The 24572-nt window shown below is 44.7% G+C and overlaps 1 protein-coding gene across 1 annotated transcript in view; it reads left to right on the top strand.

Moving 5' to 3' along the window:
* The first annotated feature begins 7223 nt into the window (after window positions 1-7223).
* C12H13orf42 (chromosome 12 C13orf42 homolog) overlaps window positions 7224-24572 on the top strand; it is a 34901-nt gene continuing 17552 nt past the window's right edge. Inside the window, exon 1 of the mRNA XM_087912175.1 lies at window positions 7224-7607. Coding sequence (XP_087768301.1) covers window positions 7224-7607 — 384 coding nt within the window. The remainder of the gene's footprint in view (window positions 7608-24572) is intronic.

Below are 24572 nucleotides of genomic sequence, written 5' to 3'. Positions count from 1 at the left end.
TAAAGTTTCAGTGTGATTATTTGGGTCTGGGCATCTGGGAAACGAAGGAGCAGTTTCTGTTTACCAACCAACACCCTGGAGAACTCTGGGAAACCAACTTCACAGAGATTCAACCTAAGGATATAAGTACTTGCTAGTTTTTAGAGACAACTTTTTCAGGTGGGTAGATGCTTTCCCCATCTAGACTGAAACTGTTTAAATAGTAGCTAAAAAAACTTCTCCAGGAAGTGGTACCCCAATTTGACCTTCCCCTAGCAATGAGGTCCAACAAAGGCCTTGCCTTCATAACCAAAACCTCTCAGTGAGTTAACGCATTTGGCATAGACTGGAAACTTCATTGTGCAGATAGTCCTCAGGGTTCTGGGGAGGTAAAAAAAAGTAAACAAGATGTTGAAAGAAACTCTAATAACATTCTAATTAGAATCTGGCAGAGTGGACAGACCTCCTTCCCTTTGTATTGCTTTGATTCCACTGCTCTCCATATAGGGAGGGATTTACCCCCTACGAAGTTACATTTGGAAGACCTCCCCCAGAGTTTCCCAGGCTCAGAAACCAACAATTGGCAGAACTCTCTAATCACCCCTTTCTCAAGCCACTACATCCCCCTCCAGTCCTTCATAAAGGCCCAGTTGTCCTCTGAGAGGCCCAGTTGTCCTCTGAGACTGAAACCAGTTTCTTCTCTCTCACCTCCGGGTCGAGCATGTAGCCAAAGGCGTGCTGGAACCAACCTGGAAAGAACCATACACAGTGATTCTCTCCACTCCTACAGCCATGAAGATATCTGGCATTATGCCATAGATCCACCACACCTAGGTCAAGAAAGTGGAAGCCAGCAACACCACCAGCATAGTCTCCCAGACTATGCACCCATTAAAATTGAAGATCTATTCCCTACCTATTCCCTTCTATTCTCTACCTCCTCCTGGGTCTTGTGTTTCTTCCTACGGGTATGGGTCAGGATCATGGTCCAATCCCCACCACCCTCAGGCCTGAACCTGGGAACCTAGGAAGACAAATACAGGGGAGATGTAACCCATATTCCACCCTGAACTGAAGCCCATTTTAAGTGTCTGGTTGTACTAGGGAAAGGGGAGCTGTGGGAACTTATCTTTTGAGATAGGAACACAGAGTTTATAATTCTATGCACGGCCTGCAGATAGGTGCCCTAGTCACTAAAAACAAAGGAGCTTCCATAGCAAAATTTGGGGTTGTGAAGCAAAGACTTCCTGAAACCACACACACACACACACACACACACACACACACACACACACACACACACACATATATATATATATATAGTCCTATCCTAAGGAATATCCAATAGAAAATATAATTCAATGCCAATAAAATTAAAGGTCTAGAAGTTTCTTAAAAGATATTCTGGCCTATGTAAAACAGGGAAATCCTGGGGAATCAGACTCCAGGCCACAAGAAGGGACCCTGGGGATAGATTTACTATCCAGAAGAAACTCCCCGCCCAAGGTCCCCAGACCTTTGAGTCCTAATAAAAATCTTTTACCTGTGTCAAAGCCCCAATCAATTCTTCCTCCAAAGAAACTATCTCACTTGACATATCCGGGGCCCAGGCTCCCACCTTCCTATCCAGGCAGCAGAGGAATCCCCATCCCCATTTTCCACTATTGATAAGGTTTACTGCTTAGTTAATCATTCCCAACCAGAAATTGGTCAGGATTGCTGGTTATATTTAGATCCTCATGTTTTGGTAGAAGCGTCATCCCAACCCCTGGCATCCATACATCTAAAGAGTCTGAAATGTTCATGTGGGGGCTCCATCCCAAGTCCCTTTTCCTCAGAGTTACCTCAGTCCAGACTCTGCCCATGAGAAAGCCCACCAAATGATGGTCCCTCCCCAGAGATGCTCAAGATCACTCCCACAGGGTATTTAAACCACCCCCAGAGAACAGACGTGTGGTCTCCTCAACTTCCCTTGGGGTCACCCAGGAATACTGTGCTCGGAATAAACCTGGATTTATTGATTCAGATTGATTGGCTTATTACATCAGTGGTGGTGCATTTCCATTAACCAGGAATTGAAACTTAACACCTCGGCCCTTGTACTACATAGGGATAGGAACTAACCAGACTGGCAGCCCATGATTGATAAAATTCATAGTGACTGGGGACAGTCCAAATTAGCTTTAGAGGACTTACAAGGGGCTAGAACTTGTCTAATATCCAAAACCTTTACTCTGGACACTTCCCCTTTTTCTGATGCTTGTTATTCCGACTTGCAGGTTAACTCATCTGAACAACAGTCATGTTACCAAATCCCTGAGTCTACCTGGTTGGTACGTACTCATGTCTGATTAAATGTGCCTCTTCTGATGTTTTCCAAACTGAGATAGTTAACCCCTTGATGTGTCTTAGTACACATTCTGTCCCAGGTATACCTGTATAATGGGAAAAAAAATACATTTTAATAGGGACCCGGGACTACAAAGGTAAAAGAAGGACTGTGCCTGTCTTTATCCTACTCCTGGTCAGAACTGGCTTCGTCAACTCAACACCCATAGGCACATCAGCCTTTATCATGAGACGAAAGCTTTAATGAACTAAGCAGACATGTTGATCAGGACTTAGAGGAATTAAGAGTTTCCATTTCTGAATTAGAACAACAGATTCCCTTGTGGAAGTAGTCCTACAAAATCAGAGAGGTTTAAACTTAATTCTCATGAAACAGGGAAGGATTTCAGGAGGTTTTTATTAGCATTAACATGGTTTTTTATGCGAATAGATTAAGAGTAATTAAAAGAAAATTTTGCCATGGTTGGGGAAAACATCAAAGAGAGAGGAGGAGAGGTCAGATAATTGGTACCAATCTCTCTTTCTGGGACCCCCTGGTTAACTAACTACTCTGCTATTAGCACTGACTGGCCTTTAATTCTCATTCTGATTGGATTAACGGTGGGGTCCTGTATCTTAAACAGGATGATCAATTACATAAAACAAAGGATTAATTCAGTCAAATCAATGGTTCTTAGAACCAACTACTCCTCTTTGGAGCAGGATGAGTCCTTAGGATCACCCTAAACTAGTCCTAGAGAAGGATTAGCCATGCACTTAGCCCATTGGTGAATATGACAGGGCTAAAGATTCAAGCAAACAGCATTGCTTTCTGAGCCAGGGAAGCTGTCAGTAGGGAGAATTCTTTTCCTTGCCATTCAGCACAATCAGAAAGTGGAACGTTCCAGTAAGCTGTGCAAATGGACCACCATGACATGGGATCCATGTTGTCGAACTTTGTAATCTTATCCTTCATTAACTATTCAGCAGAGGAATTTGACCGCTTCCTTCTCTCAGCATCCTCTTCTTCCTCCACACTCTTCCTCCGGCCCCTCAACTGTGCTGCTCCAACGTTTTGTCCATCTCTGGGAAGCACTGAGCTGACTCAAAGTCACCTTTCTTCCTGTAGGGAACAGAGTGACAGAGATTTCCAGACTTGCCACTGGGGGCATCCACCTTTGACAGTTTGCTATTGTTTGAGTCAGGGCTCTCTTTAGGAGGTGCAGGCACTGACCTGTATGTGGCCCATTGATTGAGATGGGCATCCCACTGGGGTTCCAGGCTGTTCCACAATGGCTGCTGTGCACCTGGCTGTCGGGAAGAGGGCGGGGTGCTCATGGAATCCTGCCAGGAAGAGCAAGGCACAGGGCAAGCGGCCTGGGAGCTGTCTGGCTCCAGACAGACCAACCAACTGGCATCTAGGAAACAGATTGTCCTCATGGTAGTGGCAGTATCTCATCTGGTTGTTACTTAGGGACCCATCCAGGTCGGTGGACCTCTATAAATATCAAAGCATGGCAGACTTCCTGCGTTTGACTGAATTCAAGCATTTGTATGACAAAAGAGATTGGCAACTGACAGGGGCTATGAAATGGAAACCGTGGTGACATTTTATACTATTAAAATGCTACTTGTGATGGAGGAGATAGAACGGCTGGTGCTCTCGCTATATTATCTCATTTTCTCGCTTTTTTATTTTTATTGTGTATGTTTGACATACTTCTAACATGCTCTTGATCTAACAGAACCATCCTCCACCCCTCTTTCTGGGCCAGAGCACCTAAACCCCATTTCTTTGTGTGTGGGAGAATCCGAATGAAACACATTATTAGTAACTATAGTGTTCATTCACTCGATCTCTGGACCCATCTTATGTATCTGCAGACTGTCACAGCAACCAGGTTATAAAAACAGCCAAAACATCTGCTGGTCAGTGAGCAGAAGAAGAAACTGTTCTGGGTACACAGTGGGTTATTATTCCATCTCAGAATAGAAGATCCTGTCACTTGCTACAACATACACAGCCTTGGGGACATCATGCTAAGACAGATTGAAAGGTATCTCATAATCACACTTCTGTGTGGAATTTTAAAGTTGAATCTACAGAGATGGAAAATGAACTACGGTGGGAAGAGAAGCAGAAGTAGGGAGAGAGATGTGTTGTTGCTATGGTTTGATTAGGAAGTGCTGCCCCAAAGGGTTCATGGATGGAAGGAAGGCTTAGTTCTCATTGCAGCAGTTTTGAGAGCAGAGGCTTGGGAAGGGTGTAAGGTCTCAGGGGCTATGACATCATAGAAAGGTTAATCCACTCCTATCTTTGTAATCTGATGACATTTTGAGGAAATAGCACAATTAGGAGGTGGGGCTGAGTTGGAGGGAGCAGAGCATTTGAAATGTGTCTTGTTCACTGAATGATCTTTTCTATGCTTCCTGGCCGCTCTGGGTGAGATTGCTTCCTCTCTATACATCCTGATGCCTAGATGTTTAGTCTCACCTCGGGACCAAAGAGGTAGCACCAGTTGACCATGGGTTTTTGTGACTGTGAGCCAAAATATATTTTTTTCCTTCCTTAAGTTGCTTCTCTTGGTTGTTTCATCACGGCGTTGAGATTCTAACCATGATGGTTAGTTTTAACCGTCAGAGTGTCTGAATGAGGGGTTCTCTAGATTAGGTTGGTTTGTGGGCTTGTCTCTGGGGATTATCTCAATTGTTCTAATTGACTTGGGAAGGCCCAGCCTGAAAGTGGGATGCGCCATTCCCTGGTTTGGGGCCCTGAACAGTATAATAGCAGAGAAAGCTAGCTGAGCATGAAGCATGCTTGTAGTCCCCTCTTCTTTCAAGTGCGGCTGTGGTGTGAGCAGCTGTTGAAGTCTGACTGTCTCTGTGTGTGCATGAGTATGCTTGAACATGCCTCTCTGTGTGTGCCTGTGTGTGTGTGTGCATACCATGAGGTTACATGTGGAGTCAGAGCATGTGGGAGTTGGTCTCAGTGCTCTCCCTCTTCTTCCTGGAGTTGAACTCAGGTTGTTGGGCTCCAGTGCAAGAAAGAGCCATTACCAAAGGTTCCCCCTAAGTCCGGCCTGTGAGAAGAATCCAGCAGAGAGGAGTGCACAAAGAGGGTGAGCATGTGGAGCAAGGTAGTTTTATGCCCTTCGTGAGCAAAAGGTGAGGCTGCAGGTGATGTTCCGGAAAGGAGGTGCTGTCTTTAAAAGCTCGTCACACATTTTCTTGATCCAGGCAGTGCAAACGTGATCACTAGTCACCGGCATCATCTCCTAAGGAAGGCTGAATTTCTCCGTCATGGGCTCTTCTGAGAAAAGCTGCAGCTGGCCTTGCCCACTATGGGCTCCTCCACACTGTGTCCCGGTGAAGGCAGAGACAGAGTCAAGGGGAGATGCAGCTCTGCGGCTTTTTGAGGGGGAGCACGGGACTTGCGGCTGAGCTGTTTAGACCTCAGACAACTCTCTTCCAGGGCTCCCCTTTTTCCTGTGTACTGATGCTCACTATAGATGATGGTTGAAACCACACTTCCCACCCCAGAAAGCTACAAATACTAACTGTATCACTTCACTGGAAAATACTTCATCTTCCCTAAATCCCTCTGCAACGGGGAGGCTTAAATAGCTTCACCCACAAGGAACTCTGCCCCCAGCCTGCCTAGGAGAACACAGGCCGAGAGAGGGTGCCCCATACAGTGGTTTCAGATACAGTGCTCTATACTCACTTAAAATAAACGGCTACTTTAGAGCAGGGTATAAACTTTTAAACATGTTTTTCTTTGTATCTGATGAGGCTAGAAATGCTTTCTGTTTCAGAAATAAAAGAAAGCAAACCCAATAAATAGCAAAAATAAAGGGTGTGGATATAGGCAATAATACTTCACACATACTCTCTAGTCCCCAACTCCTCTAGTATCCTAACCCATACCCAAAGAAATACCTGCACTGGAGCCATTCAGGATTCAGTTCTCAGATCCTTGCCTGGGGGAGAATAAACTCTAGAGAGAAACCAATGTGGCAGTGAAAGGTGTGGCTGGAACTGTGAAAACTGGGGGGGAAGGTCCCTGGGGAGCTGATAACTCAGTGTTCTCGAGAAGTAATTTGTTTGGTTGGGTTGTCCCGAGTTAAAATGCACTCAGGAGAAATGACTCTTCCCCAGTGGATGTAATCACCCATCTGCTCACTGACGCATTTGCGCTGAAAGTCATGATCCAGATACCTGAATCCTCCAACCCTCAAAGGCCTGCTATCGGGTGACCACCGTGAGGTCCTCTTACGCAGGGCCAGCCTCCCCCAGGACTCTCGGATGCCTGCTCAGTGCCCGGTTTATCAGGGCATCTGCCTGTTCCTGCCAAGGGTCCTGGTCGTGTCCACCCTGGCCTACAAGGGGGGCTGGATCTCACCCGGAACAACACCTGGGTTTAGGTAGAGAGTACCGCTGAAAGAGTACGATTTTGTTTCGGAGCTACAGATTCAGCACCAGGGCCAGCTCAGCTTCGGCGGAACAGTAAAAACTTTGTGAAGATCAAGCATAGCCAGATGAAACCTCTCTTGAGGACGGAAAACTCAAAGGAAAGACAGCGACTCGGCAGGTAGAATGTTCCCTCCAACTGAAGCTTTCCATGGAAAAGCATAGGACATATTTGCAGCAACTGATTCGAAAGGCCTGCCCGGACACTCTCTCCTGGAGCCGGGAACCCCTCTTCATGCCGTCTTGGTTGTTCCATCTAAGAGTCCCCAATGAGAGAGGTGCAGCTTGCCCGTCGGATACAGCTGTTTCTCACCAGAATTGTGAGAACTGAGCCTTCTGGGAGACAGGTGGCGCAGGGCCCGGATATGGGCTCCTCTGCCTGCAGCTGGATCAAGTGACACCCCCGTGCGGTCGGCCAACAGTTCCCACGGAGGGAAACGGAGACTATGTTCAGAAAGATCCATTCCATCCTCCACCACGGCCCTCAGGGGAAGGCGGCAGCCGAGGGTCCCTACTATGCAGGAACCAACCCCAATGTCAGGCTGATTCGTAGTAGCTCCATGTACGTGATTGGGGACCATTTCGAGAAGGCTGGCGAGTCCTTGAAGAAGTACAGAAGCACCCACAGCATGGACACCAGCCTGCATTACCTGCAGCAGGAGGACCGTGCCTGGATGTACTCCCGCACCCAGGACTGCCTGCAATATCTTCAGGAGCTGCTGGCCCTGCGAAAGAAATACCTCAGCAGCCTGGGTGACCTGAGGCCCCGGCAAGCACAGGGCGCTGGGTCCACCTCCTCCAAGTCCTCCAGGGGAGCACAAAAGACCCCAGCAGAAGGCAAAGTAAGTGTGGAATAGGCTGGCTGCAAGCCATGGCTCTTCCCAGTCTTGGGACACTTGCTGGAAGTCCTCCCTCTTGAGTGGCTCTGACAGGTTCTATTATGGCCTTCAGTCCCCACACCTCCCTGACTCCTGAGGAGATAGGGGGACCGGATCCAGAGCAGGGGACAAGGGCAGGGGCTTCAGAGCCACCAGGTTCCACACCGGTGTCTGAACATATTACTTATTGTCTGACTTGAGGAGGGGGGTGGGGGGGTGGGGGGGGTGGGGTGGAGGCAATGCTTGCATGGCTTTGGGAAACAGCAAGGAATTTCCCACAAATGCTTTACTCTCCTTAAAACAATTGCCGCTGTCACATGCGAAAGGCCTGGAACCAGACACAAGCGTGTCATCCGTGAAAGAAACCTTGTGTGTTTGCCTCACTGTTGGTGCTCACTTCAAGGCTTTGCAGATATTACCTTCCTCGTCTTTCCTAGCACGGGAATATGCCAGACCTGTTTCAGAAGGGCAAACTGAGGTGCAGGGACACATCTCTGTCCACTGGGCCAATGACTTCCTTATTCCTTTCCTTGGCATATTTCATCTTATGTCAAGGGTTTCTCTAAGTAGCCTAGGATGGCCCTGAGCTGGCAGTCTTCCCACCTGGGCCCCCTGAGTGTGCCGCCAGGCCACCCTGTCATCACGCTGCCATTTTCCGTTGTTTCCCATTATTTATTGTACCCGGAGTTTGAATGTCACCTGTTGAATATTTCTAATGAACGTTTTACTGATGACCAGACTAAGTGTCTAGAGCAGACCCGACTCCCTCCCCAGAGAGTCCTGCGGGCTCCCCAAGGTCCATTAATGTTGAATGGCTGATTGGACTGTTATCAAATTTCTAGGGCCTGGCTTAGCTAACAGGTTTCAATTGTTTGCACTTAGTACCAGGTGGAAATGGGTTAAATAATCCTTTTACCTGTAAAAGTGTGTCAGTGTTGAGCCCCGAAGAGGGCCTCCTAGTCTGGGGTCAAGATGCTGAAACCCATACCAGTTAGCTATGGGGTTTGAGCCAGTTTCTTCTACTGAAACTGGCACTGGGGATGAAGAGGGCTCTGGGCTTCCTGCCAGCCTGAGTCTCCTGGGATTCTGGGTCTTGCTTAGCTGCTGGCAGAGAACAGCTCTGTATTTGCCTGCAGATGGAGCCCTCCCTTTTAGGACACAGCTGGCTTCTGACAGTGCTGAGGATGGGGGATGGGCACACAAAAGCGGCTCCCCGCGGAGCATGACATGGCCACATGCCAGGTGTGACCACTGCAGGCTATCTGGCAGCTCCGTTCAGAAACTACTCTTTTCCCTGGATTTCAGAAGAAATTTAGGAGCAGCCATTGGTAAAGAAAAATGGATTTATTTACAGTTTGACCAGAACTAGAGGGAGAAAATTCTTAGATGTAAGAAGGAATTTTCTCCCTTTCCTGGAATCGCGTTTCAATTTTATAGAAAAGACAACATCACAGTTTTATAGAAAGAAATGTGTATGCTGATTTAGCTGCGAGAGAGGCTGTCTGAGTCCTGCGACATCCCTTCCAGGGAGGCAAGCTCCTCCTCCTGGTGCCAGGGTTTCTGCCTATTTTCTCTGTTGGCACTGGGCAATAGTTGCTCTTCGGGCCATTGTTTCAGGGTCTTTTACATTCGAAGGGTGAATATTGAAAGGGTGCTGAGGGAGAACAGACCAAAGTTTGATTTTTTTCTGCTCCCCTCACTTTGCTGGGTCTGTTTTAGTGGCCAAGCCTTGGACGTGGTGCCATGCCTAGGGAGGAGTAGTGCCACCCTACAGGTGCTGGTACCCAGTCAACCTGCTACACCCATGTTTATTACCACAGAAATGCCAGGAACGTCCAGCCAGCAACCACAGACCAACTGCTGGCATCCTTTGCCCTCAGCCTACAGAAAGTCATCTGCTGGGCATTCAGTCTCCAGGGCCAGCAGGGTAGCCTCCATGAGAGCTCTTTCCTCCCGAAACGCCATCGTGGTCCTGCCAGTAGTCAAGAATTAGGCCTGCACTATTCTTTTTCCTGTTCTCCATTATGGGTTGACTTAGATGCTGTCTCTCAAAATTCACATGTTGAAGATCTCGTCCTAGCACCACAGAAGGAGATCAGATTTGGAAATAGTGCAACCGGAAGGTTTAGAGCAAAGCCCAGGCTCAGGAGGCTCCAACAAATTCCAGTTCAGGAGAAGAGCAGCCGTGAAAGGCAGAGAAAGGAGATGTAGTGAACGTGGCCACATCGTGCAGAAGCTCAAATAAAGGAGTCCAGTGGTTCCCAGAGTTTTAGAGCAAAACCCGAGCTCTGTAAGGCATAATGCGCAGTCTACCCCGATACAGCAGTTAAAGAGATGGGACTAGTGAGAAGGGGAGGAAGGGGAAGCAACTAACTCGGCTGCAGTGGGGAGAGGAGAAAAATTATTCATCTTCAGGACACTGACGTGAATTCAGGCTTAATACTGGACAAGCAGGATGTATAGGAAAACAGTCCTGGCCGTGGTGTGCTCCCCCTCATTAATGACCCATCACCAGCTTGCCTCTGGTTTGTCCTGCAGGGCGGTCTTGAAAAGTTGTTAGCATCACAGGACATCTCTTTCCTGGAGGCAAGTTTCTTCTCTGGAAGCAGGGTTTCAGTCTTTCCCTACGGCAAGCGTGAGATGCCTAGCGGAATTTAAATTCTCCCGTGTGTGTGTGTGTGTGTGTGTGTGTGTGTGTGTGTGTGTGTGTGTGGTGTATGTGTGCATGCGTGTGTGTGTGTATGCATGTGCATGCACGTAAGAGGTCAATTTCAGACTTATTGCTCATGAGTTATCTACTTTGGATTTAGGGACAGCATTTATCTCTGAGATCTGTAGCTCACAAATTAGGCTAGGCTGGCTTGCCTGCAAATCCCTGGAACCCACCTCCCAGGCACTGGTGTTGTAAGAGCACTTTTTAGGTGAGTGGTGGGAACTGAACTCAAGTCCTTATGCTTGTGTGGCAAGCACTCTATTGATTGATGTAGTTTCTTAGCCTTGAGATAGTTTTTATTTCTCAGGGAACCATTGTTTGAGCAATTGGATGGCACAAATCTGTCTAAAATGTCTTCGCTACTGTCCAGACCCTTCTCTTCTTTGCTTCAGACCTCAGATTTGAGGTATTTGCGGTGATATGCTGGGTTTGTGAAAATCTCTGAAATGCTTTTATTGTTGAAACAAATATCACAAGCAGCATTGGAGTGGCCAAGGTCAGAGCACATGCAACCATGCATAAGGCCACAATGCTGTAACTTCTCAGCTCAAGTCACTTTTGGAAAGCCTGGCATAAGTGAGTTCATTCCTGTTGGTTTTGAAACAAATCCTGTTGATAGAGATCCCACATCCATTTAGTCCCAAAGAAATACACAGAGGTCTACATTAATTATATACTGGTTGGCCTGTTAGTTCAGGCTTCTTATTAACTCTTATAGCTTATATTAGCCTATAATTTTTGCCTGTGTTAACCACATGGCTTGGTACCTTTTTCAGTGAGGCAGTCACATCATGCTTCCTCTGTGTTTGAATGATTACTGCAGACTGAATCTTTCTTCTTTCCAGAATTCTCTTGTTCTCATTGCCCTGCCTCTTCTTCCTGCCTAGTCGCCTGCCTAAACTTCCTGTCTGGCTACTGGCCAATCAGCATTTTATTAAAATACAAGTGACAGGGTACAGACCATTGTTCCACAGCACTACCCCCCCTTTTCAAAACAAGAACTCTGAATTGAATCTCCTTTGTTTAGCTTTTCTTCTGACCATTATCCATAATCATATGTAACCAATATTCTAAAAAAAGGCAAATATCCATAATCCAATTTTCAGAATGTGGATATAGTTTTCCAGGCTACTTCCTATTGATTGGGGGCACTGATAATCTTATGGGGACCTAAAGAAAATTTTGAATTATGGTCAAGTTCTGAATGGAATATTCTGTGAAGCTTGATCATCTCAGCCAGTCTTGAAACTGTTCTGGGATGTAGAACTTAGACATCTGGGCCATTTGCTCCTATCAGAGATTTCTCAGGAGGTCTTCCTTTTTCTTAGCCCAGAATGAATCAATAGCCTCTCATTTCCTGTGGAAACAAAAGCAAAATCTTTACTCCAAAGTAACATATTTTTTGACTTAAATTTCAAAGTCAAGGCATTTTCAAAATATATATGTTGAATTAATCCAACAGCATTTGAAATCAAATATCTTTTTAGCAGCTTTTGCTCCTTCCTTAGCCATCAAATAATTTAAAGACAACACAATAACATATAGTATCCAGACTCTCTGTGTATTTTTCATCTTTACATGGCTTCATTTTAAACTCTATTTCTTTTATTTATGTTTTTAATTTTTGACTTTTTGATACAGAGTTTCTTTATGTGCTGTGGGACAATGGTCTGTTCCCTGTCACTTTTATTTTAATAAAGCACTATTGGCCAGTAGCCAGGCAGGAAGTAGAGGCAGGGTGATAAGAACAGAAGAATGCTGGGAAGAGAAAAGGTCAGTCTGCAGCCAGTTACTGAGACACAGAGCAAGTGCACCTTTTATAGCTGCATTTATAGTATAAGAGACCATGCCCAGGTAGGCTGGTATCTTAAAGGCTATTGGCTGACGGAGCAGAAGGAGCTCACACAGCAAGGTTCTTCCTGTGAAACCCTGGTTGTCCTCAAACTCAAGACCCACATGCTTCAGCCTCTCAATGAAAGGCAGGAATCCCCTGCCTAGGGTGCGTTCATTTAGAGATGATAATGCCCCTTCTTACTTCTGAGCAATTTTCTTTGAATTTAATTGATGATTAGCCATCTTGTTCAATATCAGCTTTCCTTCATTACTGGGGCAAGATCTGTCCCAGATGGACTGATATGGTCCCACATCATGAGGGACAAATAAGAGAGGCTAAGGAGTTAGTGCCAATAAAGCCCTTTAAGGTAGATTTTAATCAACTAAGCAATATAGCTACAGGAATGGCTCTTAGGCCAAGCCCACTTGAAGTTTTTTCTTGAATTTCATGCTGTCTGTCCTATGGATGATCTCCTAGTATCGTGTGTGTGTGTGTGTGTGTGTGTGTGTGTGTGTGTGTGTGTGTGAGGGGGTTTAGTCCAGGGTCCTTTGTTAGAAACTGCTTTTACAGGATATCAACAAGTGGTGGCCAGTGAGTTACATAAGATGAATATAAAAGACGGCCCATAAATAAAAATACTTAAAGAAAACTAGTTTGTAGGGCTGGAGAGATGGCAAACAGGTCAATAACCTTCGCTGCTCTTTCAGAGGACCCAAGCAAAGATCCCAGATTGGGTCATTTACAACCACCTGTAACTCAGGCTCCAAGGATCCAGAGACTTCTCTGGCCTCCCTAAGCACACACATGACGTTCACTCACACATACATGCACACATACACATAAAAATAACACAAATAAATCCTAAAAAGAAAAAAAAAACTCTGAAAAATCGAGTACTGACAAGCTGTACTACTTGATGGCCAGTACCATTGCCTTTTGATAATTAAACATGGCCAGTAGTAGGGCTTATCTAGTTATCATTGCCTAAAGGACCAGTTCATGGTACAGTTAGGGACTGCCCTGGGAGGACATCAGCTTGGGAACATGTTCTCTGAGTTTGTTTGAATGAGAATGGATATAATATATATCCATTATATATATTATATATATATTATATATTATATAAATATAAATATATATATATTTGGGAAAGATTAGACGATGTGGCCTTTTTTGCAAGAGGCATGTCACTATTGGGGTGGGCTTTGAAGTTTGAAAAAGCCATGCCATTTCTAGTTAATTCTCTTACTCTGCCCCCTATTTGTGGATGAGAATGTAAACACTCAGCTACTGATCCAGCATCATGCCTCTCAGCCTGCTGCCATGTTCCCTGCGATAATGGTCATGGACTCCAACCCTCTGAAGTGGTAATCAAGCCCCAACAAACTCATTCATAAGTAGCCTTGGTCATGGTGTCTTCTCACTGCAAAAAGAAAGTAACTCAGTCATTCTCCTAAGTACTACATCTTAGAAGGCTTATGTAAGGCAGAAGGGACATGCATTTAACTTGTGCTTTCTTACTTTAGACACAGAGAATTAAGTTCTAGTTTTATACGAGTGCATTAAATTGTGTGTGTGTGTTTGTGTGTGTGTGTGTGTGTGTGTACGTGCGCACGCGTGCATGCGCATATGTGGTATGTGCTCAGAGATGTGTGGATGCTGACTGTGTGGGTACTCACCTAGAGCAGGATAGTGGATAGCCTTCTCTATTTCTGTCTACATTACCTCCTTAAGGAAGGGTCTCCCACTGAGTTCTTTTGGCCAGGCTTACTGGTCAGTATCTTCTGGGATCTGCCTGTCTGCCTCCAACTTGGGGTAGGTGCTAGAGATTCAAACTCTTGACTGTCAAGCTTGTTCAGGAATCACTTTTCCCACTGAGCTACCTCCCCAGCCCTGGTGCATTAAAATTTGACCCTGTGAAATTCTTTAAAGTTATTTTGAAATATTTTTATAGTTTCGATAAAATCGTATCAATTATCATAAAGAGATAGTACCTAGTGCAATGTGTGTGATAGACTCATATAACTAGAGCTAAGAAGTCTTTAAAATCATTTCAACCTAAACAGAAATTTAAATGAACTCTGATTCTTCTGAAAGCAGACTTGGAAAAACTAAGATAAAAACATTAAATTTTTATTTTTTCAAGTTAGAGTTAACCCTTTTAAAATTTTATCAAAAGTAGATCAGTAATCTAAGAATCACTAATTGTTTTGGACAAAAAGCATTTTTAAAAACTTTACTAAAAGGACCCTGTAGACAGCACTTTGTTTATGGTTAACCTAATTACATATAAATCTTTTAAGATTTATTTTTCTCATAGATATATCTATACTCCAGACAAAGCATTTATTGATATAGTCATTGGATGATCATTAAATTCATACCTAAAAATCATTTAAAAATGAACAAGATTTCTAATAATAATAATTGTAAGCCTCTAGCAGATACAACATGATAAAATTATTATGTATCATGTATCCAACAGAGTGTAAGCCTCTAGCAGATACAGCATGATAAACTCTGTTGGATACATTATAAGAACATTTTCTGGCTGGGCAGTGGAAGTGCACACCTTTTATCCCAGTACTCAGAAGGTAGAGGCAGGCAGACCTCTGTGAGTTCGAAGCCAGCCTAGTCTACCAGAGCTAGTTCCAGGATAGGCACCAAAACTACACAGAGAAACCATGTCTCGAAAAACAAACAAACAAAACAAAACAAAAAATTCTGTTTAAAATATAAATATCAGATGACCTAATGTAGAGACTCTAAATCTAATACTACCTTTTTGTGAATGAGGTTTGCACTAGCTTGGTAAGTTCATAATGTACGTACTGCAGAATTAGATGTGCAAATACCTAATCTCATAACATTGCTCATAATACAGTGCATTATTTGCTAATGGTGACTCGACATTGAGTGACAACTTTGTCTTTCCACTTGATAAATTCTCCCATCACATCATGAACAAAATACATGTATATTTTCCATGGAGCAAAGTTCAGAAACTGTGTAAGGGTGTCTCTATGTACAGGCCTGTCCTATACATTTTTCTCTTTTAAGTTTATACTTGAAGTTTACTGAGCAAAAGCCTGCTTAGACCTTTTTTGGGCGCATAACATTAGCATATTTAATTAGTTAATTACCCTTTCAATAGTTAATTACCCTTTAAAAGCATGGGGGCAAGGCTTTATAACAGCTATTGCCTATTATATACAGAATAAATCTGCTCAGATTCTGAATGTTAGTAGGGATTGTGAGCTGCCTGGTGTGAATGCAGAGAGCTGAACTCTGGTCCTCTGGATGAGTAGTACATGCTCATATACAGAACCATCACTCCAGCCTCTACAGTTAATTTTTGAATTCCTATATTTCAACTAACAGCTTTTTCAAAGAACAAAGAAAAAAATGGGGGAGAGAGAGAGTAAGGGAGAAAGAACCCAGTAAAAGGCAAATCAGAGAGTGGATGGCTCCTTCACATTAACGTAGTACAGATACTGACCCCCAAACATTTATATTCCTATACATTTTAAAGTAGCCATGCCAAGAACAGAGATGCTAGCATGTAATGAGTTAGAAAAAAAATCAGTGCAAAAAATGAAGCATGCAGAGGTTTGGTAGTCAGTTCTTTTCAGGATCTCATGGCTTGGCCAAAATTGTTACTATAGATTTTAGAGTCAAAGCCTGGTCCCTGGCAGCCCTAACAAGACAGGCTCAGCTTCCTGTTCTCAACAGACCAATTAAGAGTCAAGGGATTTGAAAAGCAGAGAGAGATGAATTCAGTGTGGTCACACGGGGAAGAGAAGTAGATAAAGAAGTGATACATAGGATTATTTTGGGGTTCTAGAGAAAACATTTAAGCAGAGGGCAGGAAGAACACATAGCCACACAGTGTGGTCTCGTTCATCCCTGACCCATCATTGCTGGGTTCTAGTCTGTCTTGAAAGGTGATCTGATACAATGTCAGAACTGTGTTAAATATTTTCCTGGGGAGCAAGGTCCTCCTCTGGCACCAGGAAGTCAACCTTTCTCTCTCTCCAGCATGAGAAACAAAAGAAATTCCAGTTTTCAGGGGCCCACTGGTTCAGTGTTCTCACTGTGAATAAAACGGCACAAGATTCTATAAATTCTTCTCTTTTGTCAGGGTGTGATGTAGGAGGTCCTTCAGTACATGTGTTGCTTTTATTGGTTAATGAATAAAAAAGCTGCTTTGGCCTGTGATAGGGCAGAGTAGAGCCAGGTTGGAAAACTAAACTGAATGCTGGGAGAAAGAAGGTGGAGTCAGTGAGATGCCATCTAGCCATATAGCAGGAGACAGACATGCCCGAACCTTGCCAGTAAGCCACAGCCACATGGTGATACACAGATTAATAAAAATGGGTTAATTTAAGACATAAGAGCTAGCAGGAAATATGCTTAAGCAATTGGCCAAACAGTATTGCAAATAATGTAGTTTCTGTGAGATTATTTTGGCTCTGAGTGGCTGGGAATGAACAGTCTCTGACAACAAGGGTGGCTACAATCAGGTCTTGTTGCAGATATAACTAGTTCAGACAAAACCACGTTGGTAAAGTGGTCTCTTTTCTATGATTGCTGTCCTTGTAAGAGGCTGACTGCATTCTGCTGCAGAGGACTGGGAAAGGCCTCAGAGACTGCAGTCATGTTGCCACAAAGTGAAGCTTGCTGGAAGTTAGAGGAATGACTGAGAGCTGAGCCTCCCCAGCACTGTTGGAGGTAACATGACCCTTTCCACACCATTACCCTACGACTTCAGACCTTCAGAATTGGGCAACAATATGTTAGCTCTACACCATCCTTGTTCAGGACAGTTATAGGTGTATACATACTTGTCCATAGAATTAGCTTTATTTTCTTTTCTCCAGCATTAGCATAAATGCACCTCTATTCTATTATGTTTACTTATTTATTTGTGTAGGTGGATGGGTGGACACACATGCCATGGCTCACATGTGGAGGTCGGAAGCCTACTTGTGGCCATTGGTTCTTGGCTTCCAACAAATGGACCCTAGGGATCTAACTTAGATGGTCAGGCTTGGCAGCAAGCACCTTTACCCTCTGAGCTATCTCACCAGCCCCTGCACCTCTCTTCTAGCATTTATCACATCTTCTTGAGCCTTGTTCAAATGTGTATCCCCTGGATGGACTGTAGCGGGACTCTGCTGGATCTGAAGCAAAACCAGTATCTTTTTCATTTCTCTTTGACTGGAGTCTAGAGCAGACACCATTGGAAACGTGTGTGTGTGTATGTGTGTGTGTGTGTGTGTGTGTGTGTGTGTGTGTGTGTGTGCATGTGTGTGTGTGTGGTCTGGCATTTTTTGTAAGTTTTGGCTTTTCCAAGTGAGCCATGCTTCCTGTAATCCCAGAGTGCTGTGGCAGCCCCTCATCCCTCCCCAAATGCTAGAGCCTGGATGTTATCATCTTTTCCTCTTTGTTTTGATATTGACTCAGTTTACCCAAGTATGTAACCATTTTTTTTAAAGAAGTAAACGTTTTTATGTTCCCTGCTTGGCACTTTAGTGTTTCCACAGTACTCTGGTCTTCCTGGTCCGTTCTATGTTTACATACTGGTCATGACACACAGCTTTATTTTAAAGTACACCATTGGATCAAGACTGGCACTTTGTCTTGCTCTGGAGTAAGGCGTTTTAATAGGCCTCTCTTAAGCACCAGGGTGCCAAGGGTTTGCTATCCCAGCTCTGTGGAGAAACCCTGAGCCTGGAAGAACTCCCATAGGGAGGGAAGGAGGGAGAACAAACCGGAAGGGAGACAAGCCTAGGGTGGGTATATAATAAGACCATATAGGTGAGAGTCACAGTCAGATAGTGTGTCAGCCTTCTCTCCCACACCACAGAGAAAGAGATCATGATAATGAATAAATCACATTGTTTATAACATTTATAAAATGGCAACCATAGGGTTTACAAGATGATTCAGAACTAAAGGGATCTGCTACCAAGCCTGACAACCAGAGTAAACTACCAGGACTGACATGTTGGAAGACCAACTCTTGAACATTATCCTCTGCCTTACACACACACACACACACACACACACACACACACAATCTATCTATATATCTACATACACTATATACACAGTACGCACTATAAATGTACACACACACACACACACACACACATATATATATACATGGAAACAACAGAAATCATACCTGAGGATTTTTGGTCAGTGCAGGACATTAGCTGTATCTGAGATGCAGCCTGGATGCTCAAATGTTACAATATCCAACACACAGAATAACACATATGTCAGAAGGACATTTCCCAGAATGTAGAGTCTTTGAATCAATAGGGCAAGATTCCTTCTGGCTTGGAGGCAGGATGTTCGCGTCAGTGAAAAGAGGCAGGAGCTTCCCGTGCCCCATGTCTTGTCCTTGTGGCCCCACTGAAGCATGTCAGGACCCATCCCCAAACATCCTCCATATCTGACATGGAGGCACCAGCGGGGTTTTCTAAGGCCATACACTGATGGTATCAGATACTGTTGTCAGTGGGTCCCTGTGTCTTTCCACTGGAGATGGAGGATTGAGTCATGTACTATGTGGGCCTCCTCAAGAGGCCTCGGTGGCACTGGGGGTGGGATATTACTTGTAACTTGCACTCAGACTACCCGAGCAGAGACTGCATGACCCAGGCTGCTTTCCCTCAGGAGAAACCTGACTGAAGTTGACCAGAAGGCATGCCAATCTGTGCACACATTTTTCTTCCTGTGGCTGCTGCTGGTTGAACTACACCCTGGGGCTCCACAGCCTTGAGGTCTTGAGGTCACATGCCCTTACCTTCACTTCTTCGAAATGTCTGGAACAATGGGCCAAGCTAACAATGCAGAGCTGTGATGGGCTCCTCACTGTGGGTAGGCGTTCTTTCCTCAAATCATTTCCACACGTTCACTCAAAGCACCCGAGATGACCTGCACACCAGAGTAATGAAGGGGCAGCAGAGGCTGGGCAATTAGGAAAGAAGAAACATCCATAGAAAGCCAGGGCCATGCAAAAGCACGCACCGTCATTGAGCTAATCCAGATAGATCTTCAAATTTTCCTGGGTACTTGCTGGACAGCGAAGACACAAGGAAGATCTGGACTTGTTCAAAATTCTGTTGATATGAAAGCACCAGGCCCATTGCTTAGGGAAGTGACATTCACCCCCTCCACTGACTTTGGATTTTAAACTTTCTTATGTGATACCCGACGTAAGGATCCCTGGGTTGTGTGGTTGACAATGTCTTCAGTGATGTTTTAGGGTTCGTGTGTTATTCACTTATTAGCACGTCCATGGAGAGCACACTGTTTGTCAGGAACTGTCCATGGTATATGAGATGCTATTCCTGTTCTCACACAGAGAATATGTATGTGTGTGTGCACACGTGTGTGTGTGCGCGCGCACGTGCGTAATAAAAATGTTGGGGAAAATTTCTCTGAATAGCCCGAAGCAGGAGGATTGTCAATTAAAGGCCAGCCTGGGCTTTAGGGTGAGTCCGAGGCTGACTTGGGGGCTACCCAAAAAGACTTTGACTCAGTACAAAGTAGCAACATGAAGACCGCTGAAGATACTCTCTCCCTAAGGATGGTGAACCTCTGTCTTGCCGCTTTGCCATTTCTTCTGCCATCACCCCACATCAAAGAGGACGAGGAAGCCCAGTGTCCTCTGTGCCTTACTCTGCCCCCCCAGACTTGCTTGCTTAGGTTTTGGGGGCCCTCTCCTTGCTCCTCTCTATATACAGTGCTGCTTCCTGCTGCTGATGTCTTGAGCTGTTTTACCTCTTTCTTTCCCTGTAATCATTCCTTGGCTCCATTTGGCTTAAAAACTAGCTCTCGTTCATGCCTGCGAAGCTCATCCCTTTGAAATGTCCAAGTCAGTGATGCTGAGACACTTTGAGCTATGAAAGTTTAACTGCCATCTTGTTGGATATTTCCATCCTCCATTTCAGGTGTGTGTGTGTGTGTGTGTGTGTGTGTGTGTGTGTGAGAGAGAGAGAGAGAGAGAGAGAGAGAGAGAGAGAGAGAGAGAAAGAGAGAATGAAGATAAGATGGAGTTTACCATTTTCAACGCGACACTTCAGAGCCCCTAAGTGACTGCCTTTTGGTGTCCTCAAACTATAGATAATATGTGCATTACAGCTAATGACTCTTTAAGACGCCATTTGCTTTGAATGGTTTTACATCAGTTTTTTATGGGGCTGGGGAAATATGGCTAGGAGCCTCTGCAAGCATGAGGACCTGTATTCAATCTCAGCATTGTGAAGAAACACTCCTAGAGCTCAAGCTAGCTGAGGAGGGGTCATCTGGGGAGGGGGTTGACTCCTGTGGGGCCCGCAGTGTGTAGGATGCTTGTTATTTAAGTCAGGGTTCCTGCTCACCCATCTCTGTCAGACAAAAGAGCATTAATTCTTCCCTGGACCTTCTAGCATTGAGCAGCTTGGACAGTGCATGAAGGAACTAGCTGTAAAATGCACACCTCTCCCTGTCACCTGACTGAAGAAAGTCCCCTGCTATCACAAGGGTGCCAAGAACCCACTGAAGTGTGGAAAACTCTAACAGTGGCTGGACCACAGCTGGACTGCAGAGAAAGGCCACACAGGCAGCTAAGTTTTGTCAAATCATCAAAGGTTTCTCCTGGTGATGCTTAGCTCTCAGGGACAGCCCATCACAGCTGCTCAGTTTCACAAGGTATGATTTTAGAAAGATATATTTGCTCTTTAGATAAAATTTATAGGACACAAGAAATAGAAGAAGAAAATAAAAATAACTTAGAAGTCCATGATCTGAAAATAATTACTATAGTAGTTTAGGTGTGTATTTTGTCAATCATTTATTTTTCCACACTGGCGTTGCAAACTGAAACAAATGATACCCAGATAAATTAGAATTTCCAGTAAACGAGAGATGAGTCTTTATGTTTTGCTTCTGTTTGTTAGTTTTTGAAATGGAGTCTTGCTGTGTTGCCCAGGCTGGTCTTGAACTCCTAGGCTCGAGTGGTTATGCTGCCTGGGAGGAACAGCTGTGATTCTGAGGGCTGGGATGTCATCGCAGCCTTGGTAGTTACTGAAAAAAATTACTCATTGTGTGAAATCAAAGCTTAGCTCTCATTCCATACTTTTATTTGTCAAATCTGGCAGCCTCAATACTTGTGTGTGTGTGTGTGTGTGTGTGTGTAATAACAAGTTTACTTAAGCAGCTGGGTCTCAATAACTTTTATAAGTAAAAAATTAAAAGGTAAAAAAATTAAAAACTCACTTTAAGTTATTATTATTAAAAGATTATGTATGAGTATATCTTACTCTGTGGTCTCTAAGGCATCTTATTTATTTATGCTACATTTTTTTTTTTTTTTGAGTCAAGGTGTCTTAACTCTGGAGCCCAGGCTAACCTGGAACTCATGACAATCCTGCTTTGGTTTCCCAAGTACTGAACTTTTAAACCAGAGATTCCTAGAGTCATGACTTGTGGGTGGCCATTAACTTTTAGTGTCTTCTCCATTTGCATGATGCAATGAGATGGGTATTTGTCTTGATCTCTGTTTCCTAGCATTAATCTTCTCAAAGCCTTAGGATCTCCACTGGGCTGCCTTTGTGCACTAATCCTTTGGTAGCATAGGAAGGGGCTGGCTGCAGACAAAGCCCAAAGCCAGGTGAGAGCTTGGGACTTGCAGCCCTCTGGGCATGAAGAAAGGTTGACCATGTTACTAGTGACCAATGATTTGATCAGTCGTTATCTATGAAACAGACTCCCTATAACCCCCAGAAAGTTTGGGTTCAGAAGTTTTTCTACCAGCAAGTAGAACAAGTGGCGGTTTGGGGTTGTAGCGCCCCCTAGGGGGCATGGTAGTTGATTCCCCTGTACAGCACACCTTGCCCCATCTGTCCCTTTACCTTTCTTCATGGATTTTCTTCATAACAGGCTTCATTTAACAGCAGAGTCACATGAGTCTCTGTCAGAAACTAACAATCCAAGGAGGAGGTAGTAGGAAACCTGATTTATTTTGGTCATGCTGAAACAAGCAGCTCTCACCTCAAAGGAATAAAAGCTGTGATTTATCATGGAGTGTATTTAAGTTCCCATGACCCATGAACATATATTCAGGTCTTCCCAAAGATAACTGGAAGCAGTTTTGTGTAGTTTTATAGTAACAGAACAAGGAAAGTCATAAATCAAGGCAATTAAAAAAATACATTGGTGGGTATGCCAGAGAAACAGACAAGATGGAGGAATCTCTCTATAGGGTCTCGTCTAGCCTTTGGGTTGATGGGAGCTGGTGGGTCTGCCAGATTAAAAGAGTCCAGATATCGAATTTTTCACAGAATATTAGTACTGACACAGAGGTAGGCTATCTGGGGGACTAAAATTAGCCTGAGATAAGGTAATCAACCTCTGAACCCACAACACAGTCATTGCAGATGCAGCTTCTTTCCAAGAATCATAAATCACAATCAGAAGCACAGATAGAACAATGACCTGGGACATTGAGCAGATATGAAACAGGGGCATTCTGGGAACTGAGCTTCCTTCCTGTGGGATCCATATTAGCCTCAGGTAAACAGCATCAGACCCACCTGGCCTGGGGTCTGAGTAGTAGGTTTTCTGTACCCCAATAAAAGGTTTCTTTGGCGAATCAGTAAGCCGGATCAAGCTGAATTTTAAAAGTAAAAGACTAGTTTTATTTTGGACAAAGCAACTCCCAGGTGACTCCTCCAGATCCCAGAGATGAAGGCAGGAGAAAAATCACAATCACATGGCCAGCAAAATTGGGGTATTTCTGTAGCCTATGGTTGAGGGACAAAGACGTGTCTGCCACAGACAAGGTGTGTGCCCAAGTATGGTGTGTTTTGGGTGGGACTTGGGCAGCTGGCAACTTCAGGGGAGGAGCCACTGCAGCTGCCAAGAATGTGGAACTAGACTTTTCGGGCTTTGTTGTTGTTGTTGTTGTTGTTGTAGATTTTCTGAGAGGGCAGGGTTTGGAGAGAGAGGTGGGGCTTCCACAGCAAATGGGAAGTTCCAGACAAACACAGGACCTGGCTGCTGCTGACTGAGAGTTTATGTCTTTCCTCTTACAGTGGTTAAGTGTCATAGACAGCAGCAACAATGAGTGGTTCTAGGGTTATTTCCTCTCTTTTATCTCTTTGTATGATCTCCTCAGCTCTGTTGTCTCCTTCACTGAGTTTTCCTTCAGGTTGGACAAGTTTATCAGCTAGCTTCTCTGTGAAGAATGGGCATGCGGCTGTGTGCATGCCTGCATTCAAATCCCAGTGACTACTTCCTTGGAGTTGTTTTGCTTATAGATAGGTCTTGTTTCATGAACTCTCACTTTTTAAAACATAAAATCCCATTCAATTATGGGCACCTCACTCTTTCAATACCGTAGTGTTAAAAGAACAGATGCATGCTGGAGCTGGGTATTTGGGTGCACATCTTTAATCCCAGTATTCAGGAAGGAGGGGCAGGCGGATCTCTGTGAGTTCCAGACCAGATGGGCCTAAAACAAAGGAAGAAAAGAAATAAAGATATATATTGTTTTTGACATCATCCTGATCCCTATGGGCAAGGATGGCAAAAGGCAGGATAATGTTGTTAGTTGGAGCTCTTGAAGCTTATCTCAAAGTCCTCTGATTAGATCCCATTTTGTAGAGGGTGCGCTGCACCCTGTGTGCCTGGCCAAAAGAGGAGTAGAGCAGCAGTGGGCATGACTCAGTGTCCAACGGGTGGACCCACGCATACAAGGCAGAACACTAGCATGGAAGAGCATGCCCAGCTCTGTCTGTGGCAATCAGGGTAAGTGTAATGGTTGTTCTGTCTCTTTAAGAGACAAGCCACTCCCACCCTCATCCACAGAGGCAGGCTGGTCTTCCTTCCTGCTTGAAACCTTAGTCTCTCTTTTTTCCATCTTCCTCTTGGAGAGGCAGCTCCTGCCTTTCCCCATTTCTCCCTTTCTGTCTCTCCCCTCTCTCTTCTTTCTCTCTCTCTGCTCTTCTCCCCTTTTCCCTTCCCCCTCCATAAACCCCTGAATAAATATCCAACATCACTCAGCATAGCATGCCTATTCATGTCTCTGTCTCTTGCCTGCCTTCCATGTGTCTCCCTGCCTGGGATCAGCCACCACTCGCAGGACTGGCAGACATCTCTGCCTGGGGCTGGCTGCTCTCAGGGCCGGCTGCCTGCCAACACATGGCCCGCTACCACTGCTTGGGGACCAACAGCATTTCTGCTGCCTGCTGCCGCCAGGGATCCTGCAGCATTTTTAATTTTTCCATTACAGTGAGGACTTCAAAGAGGAGGGAAGGCAGGAAATGACTCTCTGACCATTGGGGTGGGGGAGGGTGGGGTAGGAGGGCACGGA

Source organism: Myodes glareolus, chromosome 12, assembly GCF_982192425.1.
Source record: "Myodes glareolus chromosome 12, mMyoGla1.1, whole genome shotgun sequence".
Taxonomy (NCBI): domain Eukaryota; kingdom Metazoa; phylum Chordata; class Mammalia; order Rodentia; family Cricetidae; genus Myodes; species Myodes glareolus.
Note: the sequence above shows the minus strand (reverse complement) of the source record. Positions and strands in the feature narration are given on the sequence as shown.